General features: G+C 40.8%; 1 protein-coding gene across 1 annotated transcript in view; it reads left to right on the top strand.

The window, feature by feature from the left end:
• Positions 1 to 8,369, top strand: part of BASP1 (brain abundant membrane attached signal protein 1) — a 52,009-nt gene extending 43,640 nt beyond the window's left edge. The window contains exon 2 of the mRNA XM_061129310.1: positions 6,768 to 8,369. Within this exon, the coding sequence (XP_060985293.1) occupies positions 6,777 to 7,460 (684 nt within the window). The 5' untranslated portion in view covers positions 6,768 to 6,776 and the 3' untranslated portion in view covers positions 7,461 to 8,369. The remainder of the gene's footprint in view (positions 1 to 6,767) is intronic.
• Positions 8,370 to 14,922: the final 6,553 nt, after the last annotated feature.

The following is a 14,922-nucleotide window of genomic DNA, read 5'->3' as shown; positions in this document are numbered from 1 at the left end:
ATCAGCAGAAAATATATCTGCCTCACAGATGGAAACAGAATCAAAAGGAGACACTATTCCTCATCTTGATCACACCATGAAACGGCAATCAAACCAGAAATAACACTTCAGTCTCTGACACATACTGTTGCATATTCATGTTAGGTTTTGCCATTGACTTGGCGTCATCTTTTTCACTGTAATCTGTTTGACATTATCCCTAAGAACTTTATAGTCTCCTGGTTCTAGTTGAAATGATTAATTAATCCAAATTCATATTTTCAAAGTAGAAACTTGGCAGTGGATGGGACCTTTGTATGATTCAAGCTGTCCTATATAGAAAAATGCCTAGATAATAGTGCAGAGAGAGAAGATATAAATAGAAATAGCATTGAAGTCATAATATTGTAACCTTCAGGCCATATGGAGAAATACTCTATTAATCATTTTCTTGTTTTGTTTTATACACCAGTTAATGTATGCCAGTGATTTTCATTGTCACAGCATTACATCATTGTTCATTGACAAAGTAACAAAAATACAGATTTATGCTAAGGAGAAGTGGAACTGGGAAATGTCATGAAGTATGTACTCATTGTAGGAAGAATATAGTACACATAATCCCTGTGGTTTCCAGGTAGTTAATGCCTAGAAACTGTGTCATTATGCAAGGTTGCATTTTCTGACGAGTCATTGCTATAACTGGGACTTGCATTTTTCATCTGAAGATATGGGAAGCTAACTAATGAATGTAACCAACAAAGTGCTACCTAAATGATGGTGATCATTATGTAGGTGATCATCTGCATATCAGAACATCTAAAATTCAGTACATGGGCTGAGATAAATATTTTACATTTAATCACCAATAGTTTTGCTTTCAGAATGCAGAATGGTTCTTGAGAGTTCTTTGGATGACCTAGCTATCTAGAGGGACTCTTCTAGAATACCCAATGGCATGCTATTCCTTAGACCTGCCTCTAAGATTTACTGAAATTTTAAAGTTGGTGATGATAACCTTCTTTATTTATCCAACTTAAAACTCCTTTCAATCCAATATTTACCCCATTCTTTCTCACTGAACGCAGCCAGATTACTTAGTGCTTTATTTCAGACTAAAGAAAGGAAAGAGTAAATAGGAGGCCCAGAAACATCTTAATTTTTTTGGAAAACCATAAGAACACTTTCATAATGGCTAAAATATTGATTAGGTCCTATCCTGGTAGGTAGGGTTTTGAGCTCCTATGTCTTAAGACACAGACAGTTGTGGTGGAAAGCAAAGGATTATATGGGCAGAGTAGCTGAGCCATGTGTTTTCACGTGGTAACCGGGTTATTTGAGAACCTTAGTCACTGGAAGGGGCAGAACTGCTTCCTGTAGAGACGACCCAGGACCAGGTTGGCTCAGAGACTCCACCCACAGAGTCTACCAGTTGGCTCCTTTTCTTGGCACTGGGAACAGGGAAACTACTCCAGTGGGCTTCCAGTCCTACTACCATCCCTTTACCTTTGGTGCAGGATGGAGTCAAGATTTAAATCCTTTACTGCTGGATCTTTTATCTTGCCTCTGACGCTGTCCTCCTCAAGAAGCTTGTGGGATTGAATATTTGGCTTCAGTGTCTATATAAGTTAAAGTGCAGAGAAAGACTGGATCCAGAGGAAGAGCAGATATTCATATGCAATAAAGAGAGGTATAAAGAGGAGCATTTGCAATCCTCTGGAGAAGTGGCCCACTTGCTAGTGCAGAAGACAAAAGAGATTCGGGGTCGCCCTGGGTTGGGAAGATCCCCTGGAGAAGGGAATGGCAACCCACTCCAGTATTCTTGCCTGGAGAATCACATGGACAGAGGAGCCTGGCAGGCTACAGTCCATGGAGTTGCACAGAGTCGGATCATGACTGAGGCAACTTAGCACGCAGTGAATCTTTGCCCTTACTGTATTAAAGTCACCATGACCTCATGCTGATATTCCCAAAGCGAAGATGTTGGTATTAAAAATCTATAACTGACTGGAACTGTTTCCCAACTCATGATAAACTCCAAACAAAACTTTCTAAAATATTGCATTCTAGATAGTTCTGTAACAATGAAGCTGTGTTGAAAAAAATTTTTTTCTCCTTAGAATAAATATATTCCATTTTCTGGGCTTAATGCAGTTCAAAGCAAAACAAAGCGGAAATGATTCCTTTCAAAGGAGATGATATACTGTGAGTGAGTGCTAGGTGGCTTGTTTTTGACCTGAGTTGTAAATATTTATAATTTTTCCAAAACGACACTTGGTCCTCTGCCTGTCTACTTTTATTTTCCCAAAATGAAAGCTAAGTTTTAATTTGGTAGGCTATGCTGATGTGCATGCTCACTTGTTTTAATCGTGTCTGACTCTTTGTGACTCTGCACTTTAGCCCGCCAGTCTTTGTCCATGGGATTCTCCAGGCAAGAATATTAGAATGGGTTGCCATGCCTTCCTCCAAGGGATCTTTCCCACCCACGTTTCCTACATTGTAGGCGAATTCTTTAAAAATATATTAGGAAAGTCCTGGGTGAGTTGATCATATTAGAATTTGCAAGAATTGTGGTTCTTGAGTGAAATCCCATGATAATTCATCTAATAGAAATGTAATTTTGCCCAACTTGTCCTGGGATTGTGTGTAGAAAATAAACACAAATTTAGATGATTTGAATGGCTAAGGACCATCTTCCATGTTTTCTGACAGCCTTCCTGGAGCAAAAGGATCAAAGAATTTGAAGCACTTTCTGGAAGTGACTATCTTTGTCTATTAGAGTATCTTTATTAGCATATAATATTTCAAAATATTTCTTCACCTGAATGCCTCAAAGAAAATTTTTTTAAGGTTTGCAGTAGTGGTGATATGTAGGATTACATTTTTTTCTCTTCATAGATCTATATTATTAGTATATATACTAATGGTATATATACTTGGTAGTTGACCATTACCTTATAAACAGGAATTGCTTTTACAAGAACATAAATACTTGTTAGCTCGAAGATGCAACAAAATCCTCCAAATATTTGTTTTGGAGAAACAATTAAAATCTGATATCAAGGCCATTTATTATTTACTTCATGTATTTATTTCTGAGGCCAAAAAATGCCTTACCTTACTTAAGGTAAGGCACAGAAGGTACTGTATCACATGGGTGGGATCTCTTTCTGAGTCCTGATGTGAGGTGTAGGCAAAGAACTGGGCTCCGGGGCTTCACACTTGCCACCAATCTTCCCTCTGATTCTCATGGCTTCTCATGTTTCCCCACCTTCCCTTCCAGGTTGCTTTGATCACATAGCAATGCTAGAATGTCACTTTCTCTCTTCACCAAAAAGCAGAATTTTCATTCTTCTGGAGTGTTTGTGTATAGCCAAGTGGGATTAATTAACTAGATAGAGGCTCACTTTCATAAGATTGGAGGAGCAGATAAGTCACACGACAGCTGAACCACCAACCGTGTGACTCAGGATGGGTACTGTTCCTGAGATGAGAACTCTGCCCACTTGCCAGTTTCTCGGTGGAAATTCCCTGTGACAACCTAGACAGTGCCATCCTGCCTCACCTAATTTGTAGGACTTGGCCTTTTTCTTTTATGACACTGCTCCATGAACTCAGCTAGTTAGAATTTGGATAGGTATAAAAGGAAGATACTAATGGTATACTTATGATCTCATGGTGCTGTTGAGAAGATTAAATAAAATACTTTAATAACATATTTGGGATTAAGGTTGTTCCTGGACCCCTGGAAATAGTTAATAGACTTGAAATTAGAATTCTAATTTATCCCTGGTTGTTGGCAAGGTTTTCACCCATATTTTCTTGAGAAATAATCAGACTGTCCTGCTTTTCCAGTGTTCTAGACAATTCTATAAGACTTCCTCTGATACCTCACTATAACTAACACAGGAAAATTTGTGAAAAGTAATAGTGTTTGTTAACTTTCAGAGACCAGTAGGAATTGAGACATACTTTCTTACTTAGAATTTGATTATGTATGTTCATTTCCTGCCCAGAAACAAAGAATAGAAATTGGCCCTAATTGTGTTTCAGAATGCCAATTTTAGTAAAGTAGATTTTAGGTTTGTAAACTAACATGACTTTAAGTCTTTAGGGATAGCTGTACAATTTCATGCTCTGTATTTCAGAGAGGACACTTGGTTATGGTCATACGCCCACCACATTTATACTTGGTCTTCTGTACTTTCTAAGTTGGTTCATGGGTTTCTATTATGAAATTGGGAGAAGATCCTACAGGCAGACCTGTCAGGTTTTCGGTTTCTTAGCTCTAACCTAATGTACCAAAATATCTTGAAATACCAGAGTTGACATTTTTACATGCACCATTCACATACTAGGTAATTTAGAATTCACTGAAAGAGTTTAATTATAATTTAAAATACTGCTCCAGTTTATTTCTTCATATTTTCATTTATTGTTTTGTGATTGCTTACAGGATAAAGGTGCATTTAAAGTATTTTTACCATATATGCTTGCTTTCACTTCTGAGGGGAAAATAACCAAAAATTAAGTCAAATACAGCCTGTCGGATGTCTGAAGTAGGTTATGACCAAAGTCACTCCCTCTTGAAAAAGAAATGTGTATAAGAGAAATTCTTACTTTGATAACATAATAAAGGTCTTCTTTGAGAACAGGAACAGTATTTTCATCATGTTTTGGTTTATTGCTTTTTTCCTCCCCAACTATTAAAGTCATTCTGGATAGGAAATTCACGTACATCATGGGGAGACAAATTTTGACTGAAGAATAGCACTTTTGTATCTAACACCTGGCTCTTAAATAAGATAAATGTAGGTTATCACTGTCCTGAATCATGAGTCCAAGGGATGGAATGAATAAGCAGAAAATTTTCTATTCTAAATGGAAAATACTTAAAAAAAAAAAAAAAAGACATCACAGAGTACAGTATAATTCTGCCAGGGGTCAGTTCTGACCTGAAACAGAACCAGAGGTGTCACCTGTATGTGGGAACACAAAGCAAAGTGTGCATTCTCTCTCTCTCTCTCTTTTTCTCCTGAACTTATTTGTGGGGGTGAGAGAGGATATTGCCATGTAATTTTTGCCATGCTTCATCAAGGAAAAGCAACCAATTTGCTTCTAAAGAGCAACTTTCCAGTGGATTCCCACTGATATATGATGCCATAAAAATACATTTGAACTAAATTTATACCTGATTATTGATTTCGATGAATACTTTAGTGCCAGAGGAGAAAGATTCAGGATCAAGTACACTCTCAGGTTCTTATGCCAGAGTCGAAGTGTCAGCCTCAAGGAAGTTGGAGACTTACCTTTGAGTGAAAAGGCCATTAATGACCAATAAAGTTGAGTATCTAAGTTTGAATTCTCATCAGGAAATTGATCATGAAGGACATTGTTATATTACTATGAAACTATTTCTTCTAAGCCAAAAATACCTTGAAGAGCAATGAATACAAGTCTGGCACAACTAACAAACCAAATGTTAACTGGTGACACCCTTTTCTGAGCAATAGTTTTCCTTTAATGGGTCCTTCTTAATAATGAGATAGACCAAATCCTCCTTGCCTTTGGTCTTTGAAGATGTGAGTGCATATGTGAACATATATATGAATAGTGGAGTTTGAAGCTTGAGATTATTTTGTCAAAATTTGAGATTTGTGTGATTTTTTTTCCAGCTGTGTCATTTCTCTGGAATGTGTTTTAAAATTATGACACCTTTCACTAGCTCTCCTATAAATCTAAAATGGCTGTCACTGCCATTGTGTTCAGTCCTTGGTGTTTGAGCTGGACATGAGGAAGCAAATATACAAATAGTGGCTCTGTTTCTCTATGCAGTTGATAGTCTTTTTAATCACTCTTCTTTGATTTTAGCTTGGTATGTCCTTGGCTTACTACTGATCAGACACTTTAAATGATTCATTGTTTAAATTTATTTTATTATTAACTGTGATGAAATACTTGTAGCATATGATTGACCACGTTTACCATTCTAAGGTGCATGGTGCAGTAGTGTTCTGAACCCTTTACTTTGTAAATAGAAGCCTCTTTCAGTTTTGATGCTTGACAAGCATCTTAGCGCTGCTGTAGCTAATTACCATAGATTGAGTGGCTTGTCAGAGAAGGCAGTGGCACCCCACTCCACTACTCCTGCCCGGAAAATCCCATGGACGGAGGAGCCTGGTGGGCTGCAGTCAATGGGGTTGCTGAGAGTCAGAGGCGACTGAGTGACTTCACTTTCACTTTTCACTTTCATGCATTGGAGAAGGAAATGGCAACCCACTCTGGTGTTCTTGCCTGGAGAATCCCAGGGATGGGGGAGCCTGGTGGGCTGCCGTCTATGGGGTCTCACAGAGTCGGCCACGGCTGAAGCGACTTAGCAGCAGCAGCAGAGTGGCTTATAAACAATAACAATTGATTTCTCACAGTTCTGCTAGGGTGGGAAGTCCTCTATCAAGGTGTGGGCAGATTTGGTATCTGGTGAGGACCTGCTTTGAGATTATAGGGGGCTGGTTTCTGGCTTCCAGGGCACATGGGGAAGGGGGCCAGAGAGGTCTGTGCCGGGGTCGCTTCTATGAGGGTGCTAATCTGTCCATGAGGGCCCCATCCGCATGTCCTAATCACCTCCGGAAGGCCACCCACCCCACCCTGCCCCCTAATACTGTCACCCTGGGGTGTAGAATGTCAAGCCATGAATGGGGGGGGGGGGGGGGGAGGGATGCAGACATTCTGTCTAGAGCCTCGAGTCACTCCTTCTCGTTTTTTTTTTTGTGTGTGTCCTGTTGTTACAGAACTCCAAGATGGGAGGCAAACTGAGCAAGAAGAAGAAGGGATACAATGTGAATGATGAGAAGGCCAAGGACAAAGACAAGAAGGCCGAGGGAGCCGGCACAGAAGAGGAGGGAACCCCGAAGGAGAATGAGACCCAGGCGGCTGCCGAGACCCCAGAGGTGAAGGAAGGCAAAGAGGAGAAGCCAGAGAAGGATGCCCAGGACGCCAACAAGCCTGAAGACAAGGAAGGCGAGAAAGACGCAGAGGCGGCCAAGGAAGACGCCCCGAAGGCAGAGCCTGAGCCGACGGAGGGGGCCGAGGGCAAGCCGGAGCCCCCTAAAGATGCTGAGCAGGAGCCGGCGGCTGCCTCAGGCCCCTCCGCGGGCGGCGACGCCCCCAAAGCTTCCGAGGCCGAGGCGGCGGAGCCCGCGGCCCCCACCAAGGATGACAAGAGCAAGGAGGGAGGGGACCCCACAAAGACTGAGGCTCCCGCCGCTCCTGCCGCACAGGAGACGAAAAGTGACGGGGCCCCAGCTTCAGACTCAAAACCCAGCAGCACTGAGGCTGCCCCATCCTCCAAGGAGACGCCGGCAGCCACGGAAGCGCCGAGTTCCACGCCCAAGGCTCAGGCCCCCGCAGCCCCCGCAGACGAGGTCAAACCTGCCGAGACCCCGGCAGCTAATTCCGATCAAACCGTAGCAGTGAAAGAGTAACAAAGGACAGCCTATGAAAAAAAAAAAAAAAAAAAAAGAATACAGCTTAACGACGACCTGTCTCTCTTGTCTCTCTCTCTCTCTCTCTCTGTCTCTCTCTCTCCTATACTAACTTGTTTCAAATCGGAAGTAATCATATGTATTGCCCAAGAATAAGGATGTGGTCCCATCAAAGGGAGGGAGGGGGTGGGGAGAATCCAAATAGTATTTTTGTGGGGAAATATCTAATTATACCTTCAGTCAACTCTACCAATCAGCCCTGGATTTTCAAGATCAATGTCTGAAAGTGCAGTACATCTTTTGTACCTGAACTGCTATCACATGCGCTCCTGCCACTAAAGATCTGAACATCTTGTCTTTCTGCAAGGGGCGGGAGGCGGGGAGTGATTCTGCCCGCAGGGCTGTGCCAAGGCAATCAGATGTTTATGAAAGCAGTATTTTCTGTGTTTTCTTTTTCATTTACAGCCTTTCTTATTTTGATATTTTTTTAATGTTGTGGATGAATGCCAACTTTCAGACAGCCCACCGTAGCCTGTCCACATGTATCTTGATGCCAATACTCCATTTTTCCTCCCCCGGTCTTTTTGGGAATAACAAACATTCTCTCATCCTACTTAGCCTCCCTAGATTTCTCATGACGAGTTAATGCATGTCCGTGGTTGGGTGCACCTGTAGTTCTGTTTATTGGTCAGTGGAAATGAAAAAAAAATTTAAAAAAGTCTGCGTTCATTGCAGTTCCAGTTTTCTCTTCCATTCTGTGTCACAGACACCAACACACCACTCATTGGAAAATGGAAAAACATAAAAATTTAAAAAAAAAAAACAAAAAAAATGTACAATGGATGCATTGAAATTATATGTAATTGTATAAATGGTGCAACAGTAATAAAGTTAAACAATTAAAATGAAGTCAAGAAGACTGCTGGTTTTCTTTTTACCACCATTACCCTTCCCTGCTCCTGGGTCATTGCCTCAGTAGAGAACAGAACAATTATCGAGAGTTTTCTTGGGTATAATTGAATAGAAAAAAAAAGCAGGATCTTCAAGGTTATTTGTTTAAACAATGAGCTAGATCAGTGTCAGTCTATGGAGATAAACTCTATAAAAAATGAAGATGTGATTAATTAAAAGTCATTTTGAATCAAATACATTGTGAGACAATAAATGGATTTGAACTTGAAGGCTGGGTAGAAGAGAATGATGAGGTCTTATAGATAGATAACATGCATGTAAGTTGTGAAACCACTGAAGGTCATTTTATCTGTTTGTGTACCATATTCATGGTAGCTGTGGAGTAAAAGCAAACCTGGAACCAACCTTTACAGTGACCGGATAGCTGTTCCGGTTTTGCACTGATGACTTACGGCTTTTAAGTCACTTCTAATTGCAGGCTTCTCTCTTACATGTAAGAGGGTTAAAGCGAACCTGTTTCACTTCTGAAATACTAATTTGTGTATATGCCTGGTGATGATTTTATGGGGTGGACAGGTATGTCCCAACAGAAGCTGTGTCACCTCTGTTCCTCGATTTCTCCCCCAGGGCTGGAATGGCGACCCTCAGTTTGCCCATATTGCATAGAGGGGGAAGGGGTTGGGAAATTGGTATCAGCAGTGGCTTTTATGGAGCAGCGAGGCAGGCACATCAGTCCTGTAACGTAAGAAAAGAAGGAATTGTCTCAAATCTCTTGATAGTGGTTTGGGTCTTTTGCAATTGGTTATTAAAAGCCAAATCTCAAATATAAAGCACTTAAAAGTGAAGTGAATCCTGAAAAGTGAAAGTCGCTCAGTCGTGCCAGACTCTCTGACCCCACAGACTGTTAGTCCATGGAATTCTCCAGGCCAGAATACTGGAGTGGGTAGTAACCTTTCCTTTCTCCAGGGGATCTAACCAACCCATGGATCAAACGCAGGTCTCCCACATAGCAGGTGGATTCTTTACCAGCTGAGCCACAAGGGAAGCCCAAGAATATTGGCGTGGTAGCTTATCCCTTCTGCAGGGGATCATCCCAAACCAGGAATCCAACCAGGGTCTCCTTGCATTGCAGGCAGATTCTTTACCACCTGAGCTATCAGGGAAGCCCTGAAGTTAATCCTAGACAAAGATTTCTCATGATTGAATCATGATTGAGTCCATCAAATGGCAGGTTTGGGAAGAGTGGGTTGGGTGGTAGTAGAGTAATAAATAATAGTAATAGAGTAATAAATAGACCCTAACCTAGGAAATTTTCTTTAGGATTTGTGAAGGGCCAGTATACTGGAATTAATTCCCAAAATTAGTTCATCCTCATCCACTAGTGAACAGTGGATGAGGAGGGACCTTATTTGGTTTTTATGGGTTACATTACACAGGATTCAAAAGAGAAAGAAGTCCCCTCCAATTATCATCTCAGTAGTCTAGTCTGTACCATATTTAAGATGTTGCCAGTGGGTTATACTGGAGAAGAAGAAATGGTGAAACGATACTAGGGTTCAATGCGGGTTGTTTCTATAGTGAAATAAATTTGAACTCTTAATGCTTGAAAGGACAGCAAGAAATGTGTAAACACATTAACCACCAAGCAGCTGTTTTAGGTAGGAAAAATAGCAGAGAAATGTCCACATTATTACCAGTGTGTCCTGGCCTATGTAAAATAGCTCGGGGGTGGATTGGTGGCGCTGGTAGAGCGGTAACAGATTCTTTGAACCATGGAGGATATTTAAATGATTACTAATATTAAGTACCATGCACTTCTTGCAGATAGACGTGCTCGTTGACGAAAGTCATATAAATTCACTCTCTTCATCCTTTTCTCATAAGAAACTCACTAGGCTTTTGGGTGATTAGAACAATCAAATCAGTCTCCTGGATTAGTGTTTATCGCTATAAATTGCTGTTGAGGGATAAACGAAGGCAAGGAGGCATTTTTCTTAGTTTTAGTTTATTTGCACTTAAAGTTGTGCTGGAGAATTTAAAATTTTGAGTTATTTTCCTCTTTTCTAACTCCAGTCAGTGTTCCAGCAATGAAAAATTATCAGAAATGTGGTCCCCCAAATATCAAAATCAGAATTTCAACCCAACCATGGCTCATGACATTTAATTTTACTGTAGTGAAGAAAACCTTGGTTTGAAGTTGTGTATTCAGCAGAACGTGTTTTGTGTGTGGGAGTGATGCACTCAGCCCGGAAATGTTGAGCGTCCATTTTCACTCTGGAGGAAGCTCAATTGCTCCCTTCTCATGAATGGTCTTAAATAAAGGGAAGGTCCTGCACAGACTTGTGCGTCACTGGCAAGTTATTTGGGGACTCACCACATGTTTGGCTCACCACTTCATGCGTGTTTAACATCTGCTTTACGGAGAAGAAAGGGTTCCAGGGGCTAACACTCATTGGGTGCCTAAGTACCTACAGCAAAAACCAACGGAGAGTGAAATGAACTTTTCCACAGTGACCAGCTTTGTCCCTTCACCTTGAATGTCCGGTCTAGTAGCTGACACTGCCTCTGCATGGTAGGGATGGACTCTAGTCCTCAAGAGCTGGTGTGTGCCATGGTGATCCCGCCTGGCCTCAACTCTAAGAGCAGGCCACCTTCAGCCTGTCGGTGGTCACTGAGGCAGAGGCCTCACATGGCTACCATCCAGGAACCCTACTTGCCATTCTTAGTGGAGTCAAGGCCAAGGTTCGGTATACACTAGGCAAGTGGTTGTCAACCACCTGGTGCTGATAAAATCTAGACATTCTTTAGTTGCCTCAGTTGGGAAAATTATTAGGTGCAGCAGCTACACACTTTGTTCTCATAAAACATCCCAAAATCTTAATTTTCATTAAATGAAATACCATGATCTATTGAAACACATTATCTTCATTGTAACACTCAACATATCAATTGATGTCCATCCACTGTCAAAACTGGCTTAGGAACACAAATTGACATTGTTTCTTTACAGACATAAGGCTTTGATATACAGTAAATTTCACTCAAGTTTTATTTATGGAAAAAAAAATCTACTATTTAGAGAATTTACTATTTTGTTGTAATCCAAATTCTTTCCTCAAGATTGATGTGATTAGTCCTCATTCTTTTGATTTCTGTTTTCCAGCATAACAGTGAAGTCGTTTTAGTCTTTATTTTTAACCAATTTACACAATATTGGAAATCAGATGCTTGGAAGATAATTTTCTTACCATCAAATCTGAATGAAATCCTTGCTGGGTAGAGTAACCTTGATTTAGGTTTTCCTCTTTCATCACTTTAAATATATCCTTCCACTCACTTCTGGCTTGCAGAGTTTCTGTTGAAAAATCATCTGTTAGCCTTTTGGGGATTCCTTTGTATGTTACTTTTTGCTTTTCCCTTGTGGCTTTTGATACTTTTCCTTTGTGTTTGATTTTTGTTAGTTTGATTAACACGTGTCTTTGTATATTTCTCTTTGAATTTATCCTGTATCGTACTCTCTGGGCTTCCTGGATTTGGGTGACTATTTCCTTGTTGGTGGCAATGTAAATTGATACAGCCACTATGGAGAACAGTATGGAGGTTCCTTAAAAAGCTAGGAATAAAACTACATTATGATCCAACAATCCCACTACAGGGCATATAACCTGAGAAAAGCACAAGTGAAAGATACGCATGTACCCTGGGTGTCCCTGGTTCTTCAGTGGTAAAGAATCTGCCCACAAGGCAGGCTTGGGTTGTATCCCTGAGTCAGGAAGATCCCTTGAGGAGGGCATGGCAACCCATTCCAGTATCCTTGCCTGGAGAATCCTATGAACAGAGGAGCCTGGCAGGCTAGAGTCCAAAGGGTCATGAACAGTTGGACAAAACCAATGTGACTGAGTGTGCACACATGTACCCCAATGTTCGTTGCAGCACTTTTAACAATAGCTAGGGCATGGAAGTGATAGCTTACAGTGAATGATGTCAGATTCGTGATCTCCAAAGAAGAAGATTTAGCTTCCGGACCAGGGACCAGGCTTGATCCCTCAAAAGGTTTTGTATAGCAGTTTTCAGTTTAGTTCAGTTAAGGGACTCAGTCATGTCTGACTCTTTGTGACCCCATGGACTGTAGCACTCCAGGCATCCCTGTTCATCACCACCTCCCAGAGCTTGCTCAAACTCATGTCCATTGAGTCGGTGATGCCATCCATTCACCTCATCCTCTGTTGTCCCTTTATCCTCGTGTTGTCAATCTTTCCCAACATCTGGGTCTTTCCAATGAGTCAGTTCTTCGCATCACATGGCCAAAGTATTGGAGCTTCAGCTTCAGCATCAATCCTTTCAATGAGTATTCAGGATTGATTTCCTTTAGGATGGACTGGTTGGATCTCTTGCAGTCCAAGGGACTCTCAAGAGTCTTCTCCAATACCATGGTTCAAAAGCATCAATTCTTCGGCGCTCAGCTTTCTTTATGGTTCAACTCTCACATCCATACACGACTACTGGAAAAACCATAGCTTTGACTAGATGGACCTTTGTTGGCAAAGTAATGTCTGCTTTTTAGTATGCTGTCCAAGTTGATCATAGCTTTTCTTCCAAGGAGCAAATGTCTTTTAATTTCATGGCTGCAGTCACCATCTACAGTGATTTCAGAAACCAAAAAAATAAAGTCTGTCACTATATCCATTGTTTCCCCACCTATTTGGCATGAAGTGATGGGACCAGATGCTATGATCTTAGTTTTTTGAATATTGAGTTTTAAGCCAACTTTTTACGCTCCTCTTTTGCTTTCATCAAGAGTTTCTTTAGTTCCTTTTCACTTTCTGCCATAAGGGTGGTGTTATCTGCATATCTGAAGTTATTGATATTTCTCCTTGAAATCTTGATTCCAGCTTGTGCTTCATCCAGCCTGGCATTTCACATGATGCATGATGTCTTCTGCATATAAGTTAAATAATCAGGGTGACAATATACAGCCTTAACGTACTCCTTTCCCAATTTGGAACCAGTCTGTTGTTCCATGTCCAGTTCTAACTGTTGCTTCTTGACTTGCATAAACATTTCTCAGGAGACAGGGCAGGTGGTCTGGTATTCCCATCTCTTTAAGAATTTTCCACAGTTTGTTGTGATCCACACAGTCAAAGGCTTTGGCATAGTCAGTAAAGCAGAAATAGATGTTTTTCTGGAGCTCTCTTGCTTTTTTTATGATTGCACGTTAGCAATTTTATCTCTGGTTTCTCTGCTTTTTCTAAATCCAACTTGAACATCTGGATGTTCTCGGTTCACGTACTGTTGAAGACTCGTTTGGAGAATTTTGAGCATTTCTTTGCTAGGGTGTGAGATGAGTGCAATTATGCGGTGGTTTGAACATTTTTGGTGTTGCCTTTCTTGGGGATTGGAATGAAAACTGACATTTTCAGTCCTGTGGCCACTGCTGTGTTTTCCAAATTTGCTGGCAAATTGAGTGCAGCACTTTCACAGCATCATCTTTTAGAATTTGAAATAGCTCAGCTGGAATTCCATCACTTCCACTAGCTTTGTTCACAGTGACTTGACTTCGGACTCCAGGATGTCTGGCTCTAGATGAGCGATCACACCATCGTGATTATCTGGGTTGTGAAGATCATTTTTGTATAGTTCTGTGTATTCGTGCCACCTCTTCTTCATATCTTCTGCTTCTATTAGGTCTATACCACTCTGTCTTTATAGTACCCATCTTTGCAAGAAATGTTTCCCTGGTATCTCTAATTTTCTTAAAGAGATTTGTCTCTCCTTGCTATAGCAGAATTTTATTAAAGTATAAAAAGGGACAGAAGACGCTTCTGACATAGACATCAGAAGGGGGACGGAGAGTGCCCCCTTTGCTAGTCTTAGCAAGAGAGCTATATACTTTTTCAATTGGTTATTACAGTAAATAAAAAGAATGTCTCAATTTTGTAAAGGTCTTACCAGACCCACTCCCATGATTTACATTTTAAGATAAAGGGATTAGAGCTAACAATAGAAAGATCTTACTAGACCCACTCCCATAATATACATTTAAAGATGACAGAATTAGTCAGAAGGGTCTTAAGAAGTAGAAACATGTCCTGGAGCAGGATACATTGTTGTTATATAATCACTGGTACAGAGTTTAAGTTGAGTTATTTGTTTTGTAATCATCAGCTCTGGGCTTAAAGAAAAAAACGTTTTATGAGATTAAGATGAAGGAATGTAGAAAAAAAGTTTATCCTTTTCTCCTTCTCAAGAGCCCCAGACCCCTTTCAACTCCTCCAGGACCCCAGACTTCTTATCAACCTGCCTAAGAATTGGCTCTCTCAGAAGCAACCAGATACCCATTAACAGATGAATGGATACAGAAATTGTGGTACATATACACAATGGAATATCACTCAACTGTTAAAAAGAATGCATTTGAGTCAGTCCTAATGAGGTGGATGAACCTAGGGCCTATTAGACAAAGTGAAGTAAGTCAGAAAGAGACAAATGTTGTATATTAACATGTGTACGGAATCTAGAAAGATGGTACTGAGGAACCTATTTGCAGGGC

The sequence above is a fragment of the Dama dama genome, chromosome 25 (assembly GCF_033118175.1).
Source record: "Dama dama isolate Ldn47 chromosome 25, ASM3311817v1, whole genome shotgun sequence".
Taxonomy (NCBI): domain Eukaryota; kingdom Metazoa; phylum Chordata; class Mammalia; order Artiodactyla; family Cervidae; genus Dama; species Dama dama.
This window is presented reverse-complemented; position numbering and strand designations above follow the sequence as displayed.